The following is a 17367-nucleotide window of genomic DNA, read 5'->3' as shown; positions in this document are numbered from 1 at the left end:
AATTGTTAAAGACCTATTTTATTAGCTAAATGATCCAATCCTTTCTAATAAAGGCATTATAATGATATACCCTTAAAAGATATTATTATCATGTTTGGCTCAAGAAAGTATATGATTCTTCTCTCTTGTATCTAGAAGAAACTTTTTTTGGTAATTTAATCACAAGGTTCTTTTGTGAAGACACTAGTTACCCAATTTTGGGGTTGATGCAATTTGCAATTATATGTAAAGTATGACAATGTTTCACTATTATCTGTGGCTCTTTTATTCTATTGGCTTAATTTTCAAATTTAAAGGAAAAATATTCATAAAGCCTCAAATTTTTTTTATGATATTGATCTGATCTATGTGCATGCTTGGTGTCCAAGAATTATATGTTGTTTTTTAGTAATTCAATGAATACATTAGTGTCCAAGAATTATATGTTGTTTCTTCCATGGATAATCAATACTTCATATTATGTGCACTATAAAGTTATTTATTAAATTTGTAATCACTTATTAATAATGAGCATTATTGTTCTTAGAAGAAAATCTCTTCTCCCACGTTCAAAATAAATATGCAATTAGATTATACATTGTTTGAGATATCAATAATAATGGTTAAAAATGATAAGTAATTCAAAATGCATTTTAGATTATCAATAAGACAAAAGTAAACAAAAAATGAGCTCTTTTCAGTTTTACTATATAAAAAATAAAAGAACAAATCCTTTTTTCTATGTTATAGACATTCTTTAATCAAATACAATTTTATAATTTTACCCCTATTGGGATTTCTTGTTAGTTTAATAATTTTAGCTTCCTTCCCTTTAGATTAAATAAGCAAATAGTTTCAAGTAACAAAAAATAATTATTATCTCTAGATACACGTTCTGTAAGGGCACCTTATCTTTTAATAATCAATGCGTGTGGATTTACGAAAAAACTGTAGCATCATCTTGATCATAATTTTTTCTCTTTTCCAAGCATATCATATGATTGAGATGCTGACATTTTTCTTATGATAGGTTTTTATTTATACTATTTAATCAATAATCTTTCAAAATATATATAAATATATAACAATGTGCAAATGCCATATCCAGATGAACAGATATTAGGGAATTAATGACATTTTAAATTATGATTAAGGGATGATAATGGAAATTTAATGTAACATATGTATAAGTAAGCATTGTGATGCTGATGATAGAAGTAGAATGTGATAAATCAGGGACAATGCAAAATGGAGAGCCGCTAATAATAAATTGGAGAAATGGTAATGCCATGAGAAGGATGATAAATATATACAGTCACATGGTATGCTTTATGACTCACACTGAAGGTAAAAAAGGTCTTCATGAATATTTTGATGAATAGACATCAGCTATCATAAAAAATGCATTTTAAAAAGCTTCCAAATTATGAAATTAATATTAAATTCCTCCCCAGTATCTTCATGCTTGGGGAAAATCTAAACTTTTAAAAAATAACTAAACAGGTTAAATGAACTCTCAGTGATTTTCAACTCTAAAAACTTGAGGTTTTACATAAAGACCTCTACATATTTTTTTGTATCATCATCTTTTAATTTCTTGGGTTATAATTCTCTTGGCAAATTTATTCTCCATTTTATTCTGGCACTATATCTCCCATTTGAATAAATCTATGTTCACTCATCCTTAGTTTTTAAAATACTAATGCCAAGATTAAAGACCTCTTATTTTTCATTTTTTTCATTATTTATTTTCAGAATGTCCATATATTAAAACATACATACTTTATTTAATAGTATGCATTAAGAATAAGAATTGAAATATCGTTTATCATCATTTAGTTCAATGGAATTATTCAATAGTAAATGAATTTACCTATTTCATACATATTTATATTATTCATGCATTCGCATGTTTTTTAATCTTTCTAATTGTTCTAAAATATTAATGCAAATTTTAAACATGAAAATAGGGGTTCAATTTTTTATAAGATATTCCTAGATTTATCATTAGCTCTCATGTATGTTTCTGGCCTTTAGTTTTCAAAGGAAAAATTATTGATTCAATAAGTAAAAATAAGTATTTTTATATTTTATTGCAGTATCTATGGGCTTATCAAACCTTCATATTGGTCACGTAGTGGACTTAGCGGACTAACATAGTGCTTTAATGTCGTGGATTATAGATGGAGAAAATTCCAATAAATAGCTATCTAATATTCCCCACGATAATGACATTTTAGTATTCCATACCATTCTCCACTTTTGGTTGTTTTATTATTTAAGGCTTGCTAAATAACATTCTAAACATAATACAACAATCAAGGACACTTTATGTTTCATTTTTCTTCTCTACTTTTTTTAAATTTTTTGAGTGACAAGATATTTTAGTTTGGTGTTTAAATTCAAAGAAACATTGGCAGAGAATCAAATGAAGAGATTGAAGGGAGAAAGCAAGAGAAATAGGGGACGATAGGGAGAAGAAGGAGAGGGAGGGGAAGAGTAAGAGGACGATATTGGGTTATGTGACCTCAAAGTGGATGAAAATCTTAGAAAGATTCACAGCAAAAGACTTAAAATGGAATAGTTATCATATCAACAAAATCATGAAATGAATCACCTATGCATGGATCGCGTCCGTGACTTCTTGGATCTTCGAGCGAGACGAGTTGAACTGCTCATATGTACAGCCTCTAGACATTAGGGTTCGCCCAACTGATATCCGTCTTATACCCGATATCGGACAATCGATATACGATATCAGGAGGAAAACTGGGACAGTGCGGGATATCGGATATCAGATATCGGTCGATATCCGTCTCTAAAGGGCAGATGGATGTCGGTACCAGATACTGTAGCTGGATGGACACGACGGATATCGGATGCCTGATATCGGTTATCGATATCCGGATGACGGTAACCGATATCTGGATTTTTTTTTCCAATCCATCGCAAACCCATATGGGAGATTTCTAAAAATTTTTAAGGAATAAAAGTGTTCAGCCGTCTTTAAAGTCAATCCTTAATATGACTTGCGCGCACCAGAAAATGCCACAACTTGCAAAAATTAAAGATATGCTCTTATGCCTTATAATTGTCAAAATTAATATAATGGAATTTTACGAAAATAAAAAATCACCCTTGAAGGCTTGAAGCCCACATATAATGGTTGATAATTCAACAAAATTGTACGAAAATGTTGAAAAATTATAACTAAATTAACCCCACACTTTTATGTGCGTACTTAACTAATATTTATATTATTAAATAGAGTGCAAATTTGGACTTAATAATTTACTTATTTGGTTGTGAAACTTTATAATATTGGAAAATTAAACAAAATTGTAGGTAAATGATGCAAAATTATAACTAAATTAACCCCACACATTTTGGTGCTTCAACATGCTTTCTTTAAAGAATATTTATATTATTAAGTAGAGTGCAAAATTGGACTTAATAATTTACTTATTTGGTTGTGGAAATTTATAATTTTGGAAAATTCAACAAAATTGTAGGTAAATGATGCAAAATTATAAAAAAATTAACCGCACATTTTTTGGTGCTTCAACATGGTTTATTTAACTAATATTTATATTATTAAGTAGAGTGAAAAATTTGACTTAATAATTTACTTGTTTGGTTGTTAAAATTTATAATTTTGGAAAATTCAACAAAATTGTAGGTAAATGTTGCAAAATTATAATTAAGTTAACCCCACACATCTTGGTGCTTCAAAATTCTTGATTTAACTAATATTTATGTTATTGAATAAATTTATAAATTTTCATATTTGGTTAAGTGCAAACTGTTAACAAAACTCAAGAAATATATAGGAAATTACTGCAATGTTTTTAGCAAAAGAGGCCTTCTGTAATAGGTAGCCGTCAAAAATACGCCCTTCCCCTGAGAATTTGTCCATGGCTCTGTCAGAAATTTGTGCTTACCTGCATAGAGAGAGATAACAAATAAAGAACGATTATTACGTAAAATATGCAGAAAAGGTAGTCAATGTAGGTGATGTGTACCTTGAGCACATGCAACTACCCCATCTTGTCCATCCTCGCCATCCGAATCCAACTCCACATTAGTGTACCATCGCTTGTCCGCATGCAGCTAGCACTTCACAGTAATGAGAGTTTTGATGTTTATCATCGACAAGCACTCAGGAGGAGCGCTTATCGCACATACAGACAACAGCTCCCTTGTAATGGCTGCAAGTATGGGGAAGCGTTTCGCCCCTATGCTGGCCCACCAAGATAGTGGGGTGGACACTCCCTCGTTAAGCACGACTTCCGTTAGGTATTGGTTGAACTCATCCCACGCCGACCTCGTTGACGCAGGTGCCGATTGGACTTTTTACATAATGTTCTATAGCCAAGAGTCTAACTCTTTACCTTTTGAGTGCCCATCTTCAGCGCACCCACTCGCTCCATGCTTTGGCGAGTCACATGGTAACAAGGACCATACGCATGCGATGGTTGCTTCTCTAATGCCCTGATGGAGAATTGAGTCTTTGTGGAATGGATCCATCAATGTTGCACTGGTGATTGCTTCATTCGCCCACAAGACCTCTGCATACTGTGTAAGCTTGTGTTGCATCGCCTTACACACTTGCACCATGTTGGAACGATCTCCTTCATGCAACCGTCGTACGCATGTGAAGAAAGTGTCATCTTCGAACTGCTGGACCACTTCATCCATGTGTTCTTTGAGGGCGTCAACATCTTTGTCAAAATCCTTCCGTCGACATCTTTGTCATCTTTCCTTTCTGGCCACAATCCTTCAACAGTTCATCAATTACATCACGCTTCTTCACGGTTGCGGCTAACATAGCGTAAGTGCTACTCCATCGGGTCGGACAGTCTAAGACGACCATATTAGACTCCTCGACTTCGGGGTCGTCTTCACATGCCTTTGCATAATGTTGTCTCTGTTGCGTAGAGCTCCGAATACTGTTCACTAGTGTCCGCACCTTCGTAACTACATCACCCAACACATAACGGCCGGTGTTCTCCGTCATTGTCGTCAGATGCTGTCAATATATCTCCAAGTTCGTTGTCCTAGTCATTGTCATACTGGTTTGTTGTCCTGGTCACGTCGCTTTCTCCGGGCTCTATAGCTTGGGCCGAAGGAATGCTGAAGCTTTTTATTGTCGCTTGCACGACAATGTTAAAAATGTGTGCAACGCATGAGACGCGCCTTCTGGCGATAAACGTTGGGTTGACGATCTTTATCTTTCTCACCATCAATGCCGACATCCTTTTTTTGTCGTTGCATTGTCAATAGTCACGGCGTACACCTGCATAAATATTTGTCACCTGTAAAGTCACATGTTTAATTAATAAGATAAGTTTGATGCTGAATATTGACCTTCGGCTGCAGACAGAATTCTTCTAGGGCCTGGAGAACGATGGACGCCATGTTGTCCCCATTGTGCTTGCCAACGATTTCTCGGATGGCTAGTACCTGCTCTTGGTACACCCATTTATCATCCACCCAATGGACGGTGATGCCTACAAGTCCATTAACCATTCTCTGTACTCCACACGTCTACTGTGAGGGACACTCAGTCCACGTTCTCCCATAACTTCTTCACATCTTGTTTCATGCGTCCATGCATTTGGATGGTCCACTACTTAATGACTTTTACACTAGGAGGATCCAAGTCGAGCAGTGTCGTGTAGCGCCACATCTCCTTGAACACGACATTCTAAACAATGCCTATGGTGAATCAGTCATGCATATAAACCGTACAATGACATTCTTCATCTCGTCGGGCGTATGCCCTCTGATCGGCCCTCGTTGGTTTGACTCTCCCTGTTGTTTAATTTGCATTTTCTCTGATATACGCGGCTGATCAAGGTCTTCCAACACCACGCTCTTAAGCTCTGCATGACGTGCAGGATGGCAAGCTTTGAAATGTCTCCAAAATACATTGGTGTTTTTGTCGGCCTGCCATTTTATCACTTTTCTCTTATTGTGCGGGTTCGTCTCCCGGCATAGTAAGCATGCATAGTATCCATAACCCATGGTTTTGAAGTAGTCAATGATGATTGAACGGTTCGAACGAGGGTGACTCTCTACGGCATGAGATGTTCCCGCATTCGTACGTTCGGGATAGTTAGCTCCTGACCTAGATCCGTCTTGGGGTGGGGCACTACCTCCGGGTGGGTTCATGGTTCTGAATTCATAATTCGGTAAGCAATCATTGTTTAATACGTCAACGCATGATGCTGATCCACGCTTATAAATTTAATGAAAGTAAGAGGTACAATGAACATAACATAAGAAAGAAACATAACATAAGATAGAAAAAAATAACCCAACAATCTTAATTGAATTTCAGTTTGCTACATTGCACAGCTAGTCAATAATAACAGGCTACCAACAACCACTAAACACGCAAGGACTTCACCCAAAGCGAATGAGAGATGTGTGAATGCAAAAGAATGAGACAGAGATCAAAGAGTGAGAAAGGAGGAGAGAAGAGTGGAAGATTATGAAATAAAAAGATTGAGAGGTAATGAGAAAAAATGAGAGAACGAAGGGAGAAAAAGAAAGAGACAGAAAGGCAGAAAAATTCAGACAGTTTCAGACATTGTGGGAGAGGGAGGATTAGAGAAAGATGAGATAAATATAGAAAAAAAAAGGTTCAAGGCAGATCGTAGAGTGGGTGTGAATGAAAGAGGAGAAACAGAACTAGAGAAGAAAAGATAAAAATAGGCAAAGAGTGCGAGAGAAAGAGAGAAGAGTGGAAGATTATGAAATAACAAAATTGAGAGGGAATGAGAGAGAAAAAGGTTCAAGAGAGATCGTAGACTAGACTTGACGAAGATACAAAAAATTGAAGCTTCTGACTTCTGACTTATGATTACTGAATACAACAATTTATGAACGGAAAATTCCAACAATTTATGAACGGGAAGGAGCTATGAGAAATTGCGGAAGACGAATTGCAAAATTGGAATGTAATAACTGAGAATTAGCGAATGAAGTAGGGAAAAAAAGAAGAAAATTTTGAAGAACTTAGCAGTAGAGAATATGAGAATTAGAGGCAGAATAAGAAAAATAAATTTGAAGGGGGAAGAAGTACTTACCTGCAAGTCCGCATCGTCGATTCCGCCGATGTCGTCGTCTACAGATTCTGCCGATGCCGCAATCCGCAGATACCGCCGTCCACCATCCGCCGTCCGCTGTCCAAACCCTCTACGATTCTCTTTCCGAGTATCCGTCTTTCGTGTATTTTCGATTCAAATTTTCTAATAAAAAATACACAAAATAACCATAAGAATCTTATTCGATGTGGATATCAAAAATCTGATATCCACACCCGATATCCGATGTCGTCATCCTCCCCCCTAAGACGGAGGCGGATGACGACATCGAGACGGATGTCGATATCAGATATCGGCACTATAGCAACTGATTTCAGATGCCAATATCTGATACCTAGATTTTGAAAAGAACGGATACCGAAAATTGCCTTTTCTGTATCCGGTACAGCATCCGTCCCGATACCGTCATCCGATATCGGTATTGGGACGGGCGAACATTACTAGACATATCCACATAGTCTGTGGCACGTCGAATATCCTCCTTCACCTTTGATGAGCTCCAATCATCCTCTAGCGTCATCCTTATGACATCCCGATTGAGTCGAGAATGGAGCAGAACTTTGGGGAGCAAGGAGATGCAGAGGAAGGCTGCTGAACAATTCTGGTTTGGGTAAATTTCATTCAGGCCCATCCCCAATTTATATTAAGTGACTACTTTTCATTAAAACCCTCCCAAATTTAAGCATGTCTCTCAACGTCCAAAAGACCCTTTGAGAGTGATCCTCTAGGCATGTGTGCCAGTCTAGTTAACTACTCCAATGGCCCAATAATACTTATCGATCTTCCAAATTAATTAATTATATCATCATATAGATTAATTATTGTTAGAGAGATTTAACTCAATTGATAGGCTGAGTTTCAAACCCATGCAGTGCCAAGCTACACCTCGTGCTCTAGAAGTTATAAAGGAGTGTGTATCAACTCACTCATGGGATGGTCAACTGTCAAAGCCTGATTGGTCATTCGAGTTAGTACTGATGCATTTGGAAATCATTGGAGAACTCTTCTTCCATTTTTAACTGCCTTTGCTAAGGACCTCATCACATCGTCTTCCTTAGGTTCTTCCTTCTTATATAGCGGATGTACAATCTCATCTTGACCAATCAATCATTTTTGTAAACTTATTCATGTAACCAAACTAGTATTGTTTAGAATCTCATGATCGGAGACTCGTAGATCATAGTTAAAGTTCAAATGCATATCTATAGCATGCCTTTGGTTTCCCAAGTATAAGGACCACTTGCACAACCTTGATATGAATCAACCTGATTGATAAATTGGTGTAATATCATTCAGGATTCATATGGATCAATTCAATGAACTCTTTCCACTACAGAACATCTACTATATATCCTTAATGTCCCAACATTAATGGCTATGAGACTAGCCATACTCATCATATGAATGAGGGTAGATGGTGATATTCTATATGGATACTTCAATGTCCTTTTCGATTATCCAAATGATATGAATCTTTAAAACACATGCTCAAAGACTAGTAATCTTCATATTATGATCTCATCATAATTCACTTAGTCTGATCATGTTTTCATGGAACGTTGGAGACTCACACATGCACTATGATGAATTTGTTCTATTAATGAATATAGAATGTGTGATTGGCATGCCAACCACATATATTTCCATTAGAAGAGAGAGAACGATAATTAGATTGGTGGGCAAATGACAAAATACTTTTTGGATGAATGGGATGGATGGAACTAATAAATCTTTTGTTTGGTCATCTCCCAACGCCATTTGACTTGTCATCTCATCCTTCCATCGTTAGTTCTACTCTGGCATTCATTAATCACAAAAAAAGAATGAATGATGGACAATAGATGACGAAATGAGGGAACGGCGCATCCAAAACGTGATGTGTCAGATATGACAGCTTCACCAAGATGAGATCAATGTCGAGTAGTGACAGACAAGGACTTGGCATCGAGTGCACCACACCCATAACATGCCACATGATTGTAACAAAATCCATCATGTTTTCCTCATCCGTCACTGGATCCTTTGCCTTGTCCTCATCCCGTCGCCACACGTTGTCCGTGTCACAAGGAATGAAAGTACATAGCTATAATTACACATCTTACTTGTCTAATTTTATAATTTTGGTCTTATTTTTAATTCTCTCTCAGCCTCCCTCTCTCTCTGTCTCCTCTTTCTCTCTCGTTCCCCCTTTGTCTCTCTCTCTGTGTCTCTCTCTATTTGTCTCCCATTCTCTCTCATAGTCACCCTTTCTCTTCTCTCTCTCTCTCTTGGTCTCTCTCTCTCTTCCCTTTCTTGGTATCCCTCTCTCTTCCTCTCTCTTAGTCTCCCTCTCCCTTCTCTCTCTTGGTCTCCTCTCTTCTTTCTCTTGGTTTCCTCTCTTCTCTCTCCCTTCGTTTTCTCCTCTCAATGTTTCTCTCTATGTCTCTCTTTCTCTCTCTGTCTATCTCTCTCTCTCTCACCGTCTCCTCCCTCAGTCTCCTCTCTCTTGGACTCCCCTCCTTTCTTCAGTCTCCCTTTCTCTATATATATCTCTCCTACTCTCTGGCACACACCTCTTGACTTTCAAACTCCCTCTCTCAGAAATATATGCATAGTATATTAATCTCTTCCTTTATTTTAAACATAAACAATAATATTTTCTGTTTCCTATTTTTTATCATTTCAAATTCCATCACCATCCTCATTCCTGATGGCCATCCCGTCCTTTTACCAGTCAGAGACTCTCTGTCACTGTCACTGTCACATTACCCATCACAAGTATTTCATCATGCCATCCATCACCGTCATGGGGCCAAAAACATCATCCATCACTATCACATAAACCATGATGGATCTGTCACCATGACAAATGATGTGACAGATGACATCTGTTGTTCACAAGTGGAATAGAAAAAATAGATAGAAGAGATAGAGATACAGTAAGAGAGAAATTCAGTAAGCAAGAGAGCAAGAGAGAGATCAGAGAGAGAAAAATGAGCAAGCAAGCAAGAGAGGGTGAGAGACATGAAGAGGAAGGGACAAATAGAGAGACACAGAGAGGTGAGAAAGTAAGCAAGAAAGAGAGACAGAGAAAGAGAGGCAGAGAGAAAGAGGAAGAGATAAGACATAAAGAGAAAGAGAGAGAGAGAGATAGAGGAAGAGACAAAGAGAGACAGATAGAAAGTGAGCAAGCGAGAAAGAAAGAGAGGGAGAGAGTGAGGCAGAGAAAGAAACGGCGAGAGAGATGGAGAGATGAGAGCTATCTAGATTATCCCCTTTGGGCACCTTCATCATGCCCTTTGGTTGTGGTCACTGTCCTCATCAATGATGGCCCCCGTCCCCATATAAATTGAATGATGTGGTCATTGTCCCATCGGTGACAGTTATCATCCTAGGCGTCCCCGTCAATCTGGACTTTCGTTCTCCCCATCCCTGTTAAAGACAGTCAATGTCGACAATGGTTGTCCTCCCTGTTGACATTGATTTCCATCATCATCGATGACGGTAATTGTCCCTATAGATGAAAAGTGCTGTGTTTGCTGCCCTGTCCATGACATCCATTGACGCGTTGTCCACATTGGAGACAGCTGTCATGGTCATCACCACCGTCCAAGTTGACACCAATGGTTGTAGTTGCCATCCCTAGGGCTATGAACAAGGTTTGCCTGTTCTGATGTGTACTTTTTTAGGATACATTTTTTCACATTTCCTGAACAAGTAATTTAAGTAATGTTGACAAGTAACTTACTAATCTGGGACCCAAGTAACTTTAAGGTTTTTTTGGATTTTTTCATTCAATAAATTTTAGGTAGCCACATCTGAAATAAGTTCTCTTGGCGTGAAATCCCATACAGTGCAAGTTTTGAGAACACATGTTAACCCATCAAAGAAGTCTAATGAAGGATAATTTCCTAGATAACAGCTTTTAGCAAGGAAAATAAAATAATGTCGCAAAAATGCACAAAATATTTTTAACCATTCGAGGGAAATGCCCAATTTATAAATATTCCCCCATTATATCCCACAGAATTCCCAACTTTGGAGAAGAACAAAACCAGATTAGAAATGTGCTTCAATTTTCAGTGGTCTTAAACAGAAGAAATAATATATTTAAATATCAAGTGTTAGTACTCTAATATTTTTCCATTAAAAATAATCAATGATAGTATCAGGATAAAAGACAAAAGACGATAATAAAAATATCTCATCAGCCTGATCGTACTCAGAAACGAAAGCTAAATCTGAAATTAATGATCATAGTTAAATCAGAGGACCGCAATGTACAAATGTTACTAACATTACAGGTCGAACTTTGATGATAAGTAACTTGAAACAGGGTTCAGTAGAATAAGTAAATCCTAACTCTGCCTACAATATTTCCAGACCTGGACTTGGCCAGAAAACTTGCATACAAACAAAGAATTATAATTAAGGGCTTCTTTTCTTGGCAAATCAATAATTAGGTTCTTTCGCTCGGCCCGTCTTGTCACGCAAAGGTGTCAAGGCCGCTCAATCTACCTGTTTTTGTCCCCTCCAGTTGACTCGTCTACCCTCCCTACTAAGTTTAACAAGTAAAATGATCGGCTAAGTATAATATAATTTTCTACACTAATATTGAACGAAAAAATGAAAGAACATGAAGGTAAAATTATGGTACGATTGGCACAACCTCTGGGAATTCACTGGTCTCCTGCTTGGATAGCCAACTGATACAGCCCGTGTGAGGTGGAAGGAGTGACCCCGATATGTGTAGTATCTCTTCATCAAAACTAGTCACCAAATCAAAGAGTGAACAAATGTAGAAACATATACTGGCAGATGAATATAATGTTAAAGTCGGATCCAAAAATAAATTCCACCATTTTTGCAGATAATGAGATAAATACTATTAAAACCATTATTTACGCATAACGATCATTTACTCAGTAAAAACAAGCAGCGGAACTTAAGGTGCGACGTCCTGGATGGGACGCATTATCCATCTCCTGGAACCTCAGGAATACATGATGGTAACCATGATAGCCAGTTGCCATAGGTGACGCTCGGCCCAGAAGGCCTGCAACACAGGGCATTCTATGGCCAAAGATAACACAAACCGAAGGAAGTGGAGAAATAGGTTTTGCATCTAGCATCAGGTTGACTGCATGATCAATCGATCTCTTGGAAGGCAGACTGAAGAGGTACAAATACTTAAGAAAAGTGACCTTGCCCATGCACTTTTTAGGCTTTACTCCTCACGTTCATGCTCAAGAAAAAGGATAGGAAATTGATAATAGATTGATACTAATCTAGAGGAACGGATAAAAGTTGTTGTGCCACGCCGATGGAGGCAGATCCTCTAATGTGTGAAGGCAGCCTTCAGCACCATCAGGTGTCTGGAAATCCCAGTCCTGAAGGATCAATCTTTTCCTGAAGCAAAGTGCAGAACTCTGGCATCGGCTGATTGAATAGACAATCGGCCTTGATTCTGCAACGTGTCGTCTGAAAAAAAAAACCTGTCAACGAGTATGATTCCACCTTACGGTGTTGATTGATTGCTTGATTGCCATGCGCTGTGCATATAGCAGTGCAATCTGTGAGGCATGGATGAAGATTTTTGCTATGCAGGCTGTGCACAAGGTTATGAGCAGGCCATGCCAGAGCACACGGTGTGGTGCCCTCGGTGCAGACGAGGAGGAACATGGGCAGTGCAGCTGCACTCAGCGTGCTGCAGATGAGATAGAGCATGACAACGCGCTCTGTTTGACACAGTTGTGCACAGGTGGTTGTGCAAAGGAGCAGCCACGGCAGTGGCTGGCAGCAAAGGAGAGAGAGAACCAACAGATGGTCTGATACCAATGACATGATTGTCTTAAAGAATACTGTTAGTCACTTCAAGGGAACCCAGAAAGAACTGGAAGAAAAAAGATGGCGCAAGGGGATTGAGAATAGAGGATGGGTTGAGGGATCCCAGATAGATAATTATGGATCATAGGTGCAGACAGGAAAGATGCAGCGCCAGATATTTTCCAAAGAAACAGATTTGATTCTGTTACAGTCCCCATGGAGATCTAACAAAAAACAAGAAAATTGGAAGAGAGAGAGAGGAGAATTGGAGAGACGTACAAGATAAGGAGCAGAAGAGAGAGAAATGTGGATGAACCCTCAAGAATTACCGAGTCGGACGTGCCAAAATTCACTTCATTATTGTCCCTGTGGGCAGTTATTTCCTGCCATCAGTTCAGTCACCCTTCGATAGATTCTACTCAAGGAAGTACCAAAGAAAGAGGAAGCAAAGAGCTGGTCAACGGACTGTTGACCAGTCGTGTTGACCAAGAAAAGGAGAGGAGGTGACTCACCCCTATAAATAAGGGCGGGCAGACCAGGTATGGCATCTTTATCATTTTCTTGGAATAGTTACTTGACGTTTACCTGTCGGGAAGGCTAGAGCGGTAGGCGGGAGTCACCATCTACCGATCTGGAGGGAGGAGCTTCAGTGGAGCGGAGGAGCCGCCCAAGGTTGAGAAGGAGCTTCACCGGAGCGGAGGAGCCGTCACGATCTGCACGATCCCAGTCCCTTTTAAGCTACATTGTCAAGTTGTTGCTACATTTCGGCTTTCGATATCAATTTGATCGAAGAAGTTTATTGATACTATTGTTAGAGTATCACCCATCAAGCCCTATTTGACCTCACTGCTATAGTCCTTATTTAGGACTGTATCAGATTCCCTCTCAATTTGTGCATACACTGAGGAATTTAATTTTGTTTTGAAAGAACACCGAGGAATTTCTATCCCCCCAGCATTGCTCAACAAGTAAAGTTCGCGCTTCAGTCATCACCTGTTGACATGTCTCTCTTTTGACTAGGTCTTACATGTATGAGATAGGTCCTAAAGAGAATCCAATCACAAAACATCAAATAAAAACTCTCACAGGGACAAGTGAGGCCTTTACTTTGCAACTAAATGGAAAATGAAAGCTCCACTTTCTGGTACATTGGCCTTTCCATTCTACAAGTGGCCATTATCTTAATTGGTATCGCAACCATCTGGCTATATGAAAAATAAACGTTAAAAAAAAGAATGAAAAATAAACGTAACATGTACTTTCTATTAGGGATTTTAGAGTAGACAATATCTTTGCAGTAGAAACAGCACAATCTTGCAGAACATTGAAAAAAACGAGGCCAACACTATCAAGGCACTCATATGGTCATGTCATAAAAAAATGTTCACATAAGCGACTCTTCTTGACTCAAAAAGAGCTACAAAAGGATTAAAATCACTTGGGTGTGACTAGAGTACTTCATATAAGCTTTTCTGAGTCAAATATGAATTAATAAGAAATAAACACCAGATGAATTGTGAGCCCCACCTCCTGACGAGAAATCGCAACATTGTTCCTGATTTTATGGTATGCCTCTTATGAGAAGTGCTAGAAAACATTCCATGCCCACCCTTCTGCAAAAGCATCAATGTTCCACTATGAGAGTTTTACCCATGAAATAAAAATTCATCAAGAATTAAAAATGCACAGACATGGTATCTCAAAGTTAAGTTTTAAGTTGCGCCTTTGAAAGTTAGAGCTATAAACTCACAATTTTATATCTAAACTCTCGACGAATATCTTCAACTGTGATGGCTGCCGCACAAAACCCAAGAATCACCACCTGTATGGACTCTTTGCTTAACTTGACGACCTTCCCCTCTGAAAAATAAGACGATGATGACATTCACATCAGCATCCAGGGATATTATGGGCAAAATTTCCTCCTTGCGTTGTGGTATGATATAAAGTTCAGCGACATTACTGGCTCTGTTAAATAGATAACAAAGTACAAGATTTTACTTATGTAAGAAAGACTGATACTTTGTACCAAAGATTAAGAGAAACAAAAGTGACATTATTCCGAAGATATAGTCAGAAATAGTCCGAGGTATCCAGAACACTCGAAATGAGTGTAAGAAAAATGATGAAGATGAGACATATCATTACAAGGTACACAACAAAAAAAGCGAGCGAAATTAATTAACGAGAGCAGAATATAGCAAAACGTATTCCAGCAACATAAGAACTGAATTCATCACAGTCCTACGATGGACATGCCTCTTTAGCAGCACAGCCATAATCCTGAAGGTAAACGTTAGCGGTAGAGAAATCAGTGGCACTAATTAGAACACTGCCAAGGATTCATTTCGGGATCAAAAAGTAAAGACTATTTGTTGTGCAATTGAAATAAGCAAAAAAAACTGAGCCTAATAATAGAAAGAAGATTGATGAAACACACTAAGCAATCGCCAAAGGGCTACACCCAAAGGATCAACTGCAGCAATAAAAACACGTTTAGTTGAGCCTAGGACAAGGGGAAAATATGGGTTAGTGTTCACTTGAATTCTCTGAGATCCAGTAATCTCAAATAAACTATTACAGCCAAAACCCTGTGGAAATAAGTCTAGCTTAAAACGGTTTCAATATCCAAAGAAAGGTTATATTATTGTTTGGCATCTAGTTCTCCTAAGCTGAGGTTTATACCACAATATCAAATACTCAAAACGGATATAGAAGTAAAGTTTTCTAATGAAAATCAATTTGCAATCAAATCATTCAACAAATAAGTGAAAAGAGAGGAGAAGAAATTACCTAAAAGCATACCCTGTCTTGGAGAAAATAACAGTAGCTTTGCTTTCACGTTCACACATAAGTATGGGGTAAGGCCTGGAAGAACCTTTGCTTTTGTATTCGTATCAACCAATGAATAAGCTAATAAAACCCCATCAAAGCCTTCGTTAAATCTGAATCCGAAACCAAAAACAACTCAAAAACTCCCGCTAAAATACAAACACTATATTCTTTAGACATTCAATTAAACTGGAAACTCATTAAGGCGACGATCAGATATGCCCCATAACTCGATTCCTGAAAAGATCAGAACTTGGAAATTTGTTACCGGTTCCAAAATCAAGGGACAAGTTTTAATACAATGGAATTTACCATAGTCTGGTATCGTCTCCTCTAAAACAGAAATAGGTCGTCTAAATCCAAAAAGCCACTATCAAACGATTCAATTAACACGAAGTACCATTACGTATTTCACAGTAAGTTGCAACTAATGTCACAAGAGGAACAAAAAGACGAGCAATATTGTCCTAAAAGATGATGACCATAATTCCCACCATCTTGAAATTCCACGTCGGTACATGAAAAAATATAAAAAATAGACCCGCAAAACAAAAACTAAAAAACTATTCAAACGACTCACAGAATTACACGAAACTCATAAATTTAAAACCATCAATTACACGAAACGCCCATTAAATTACGGCGCTACTAATTTCACAAGAGGAACAAGAAGACGAGAATAATTATCCCAATAGGATGACCATAATTCTCACCATGTCGAATTTTCACGTCGGTACACAAGACAAATCACAGAAAAAACATAGACCCACAGAATCAAAACCATTTCTCGATGGGAAATGCAAGCGGCGGAGACTCACGTGAAGAGAGCGACGCTGAGCTGACGTTGAAGCGCTTGTTGAATGGTGTTGGCGTTTGACGGGTGAACGTAGACTTGAAGGTCGGCGTCCGAAACCCTAATCGCCTCCACCATGGACGACTCCATCGCACTACTCACTCACAAGAGCTGAACACTGGGAAAAGAGTAGAAAAACAGAGGATATCGGTTCGGATCCTAGACCCGAATTGAAGATCCGAGACCCGAACCCGTTACTATGCCCATTTACTCCAACTTCTTAAGTGTTCTTTTTTGTGGCCCAAAATGAAATCATTGTAAGGGAGTATTAGCCCGTCTCAACCACGATATCAGATGCTGATCTCGGGACGGATGCTGAACCTGATCTCGGAAATGGGCTTTCTGATATCCTTCCATACCGATATCATTATGCCAGATGACGATTTCGTATCTCGGTTGCTACAGTAACGATATCTGATACCGTTATCCATCCTGATATCAGCATCCATCCTCATCTCAAAGGTTGGATGACGATATTTGGATATTGACTTCTGATATCGGTTTTTTTGAAATCCGATATACGAATTTGAAATATATTTTGTATACTTTTCAATACCTCAATGAGGTATTGTGAGTCATATATTCTGTTTCTTTGAGTATTTTATATATTTTTTTATGGTTTTAAATTTATATTTCACTTTTGCTATCATATTTTGTCTCGTCCAGTATAAAATGGGACAGAAATCTCTTGCCATGAAGCTCATCTCTAGTCCATCTTACTAATGGATCTGGCATTTTAGTGCAGTGCAAGAATTTTTTAACAACTTATTGATCACGGGTATTTAT

At 38.1% G+C, this 17367-nt stretch overlaps 1 protein-coding gene across 3 annotated transcripts; it reads right to left on the bottom strand.

The window, feature by feature from the left end:
* Positions 1–11295: 11295 nt before the first annotated feature.
* LOC144700808 (DNA-directed RNA polymerase) lies at positions 11296–16699 on the bottom strand. 3 transcript variants are annotated; one of them, XM_078572356.1, is made up of 6 exons: positions 16547–16699; positions 15690–15841; positions 14647–14756; positions 14424–14509; positions 11740–11839; positions 11296–11628 (listed from the first exon to the last, which is right to left on the bottom strand). In XM_078572356.1, the coding sequence occupies exons 1-6, from the start codon at positions 16669–16671 to the stop codon at positions 11626–11628; spliced, it is 576 nt and encodes a 191-aa protein (XP_078428482.1). In that variant the 5' UTR covers positions 16672–16699; the 3' UTR covers positions 11296–11625. The 3 variants fall into 3 exon arrangements, with proteins under 3 accessions (XP_078428482.1, XP_078428481.1, XP_078428480.1); XM_078572355.1 differs by having other exon boundaries at positions 11296–11625; XM_078572354.1 differs by lacking the exon at positions 11296–11628 and having other exon boundaries at positions 11634–11839.
* Positions 16700–17367: the final 668 nt, after the last annotated feature.

This window comes from Wolffia australiana, chromosome 3 (assembly GCF_029677425.1).
Source record: "Wolffia australiana isolate 7733 chromosome 3, ASM2967742v1".
Classification (NCBI taxonomy): Eukaryota; Viridiplantae; Streptophyta; class Magnoliopsida; order Alismatales; family Araceae; genus Wolffia; species Wolffia australiana.
The sequence above is the reverse complement of the archived record's forward strand: the minus strand, read 5'-3'. Positions and strand labels throughout refer to the sequence as shown.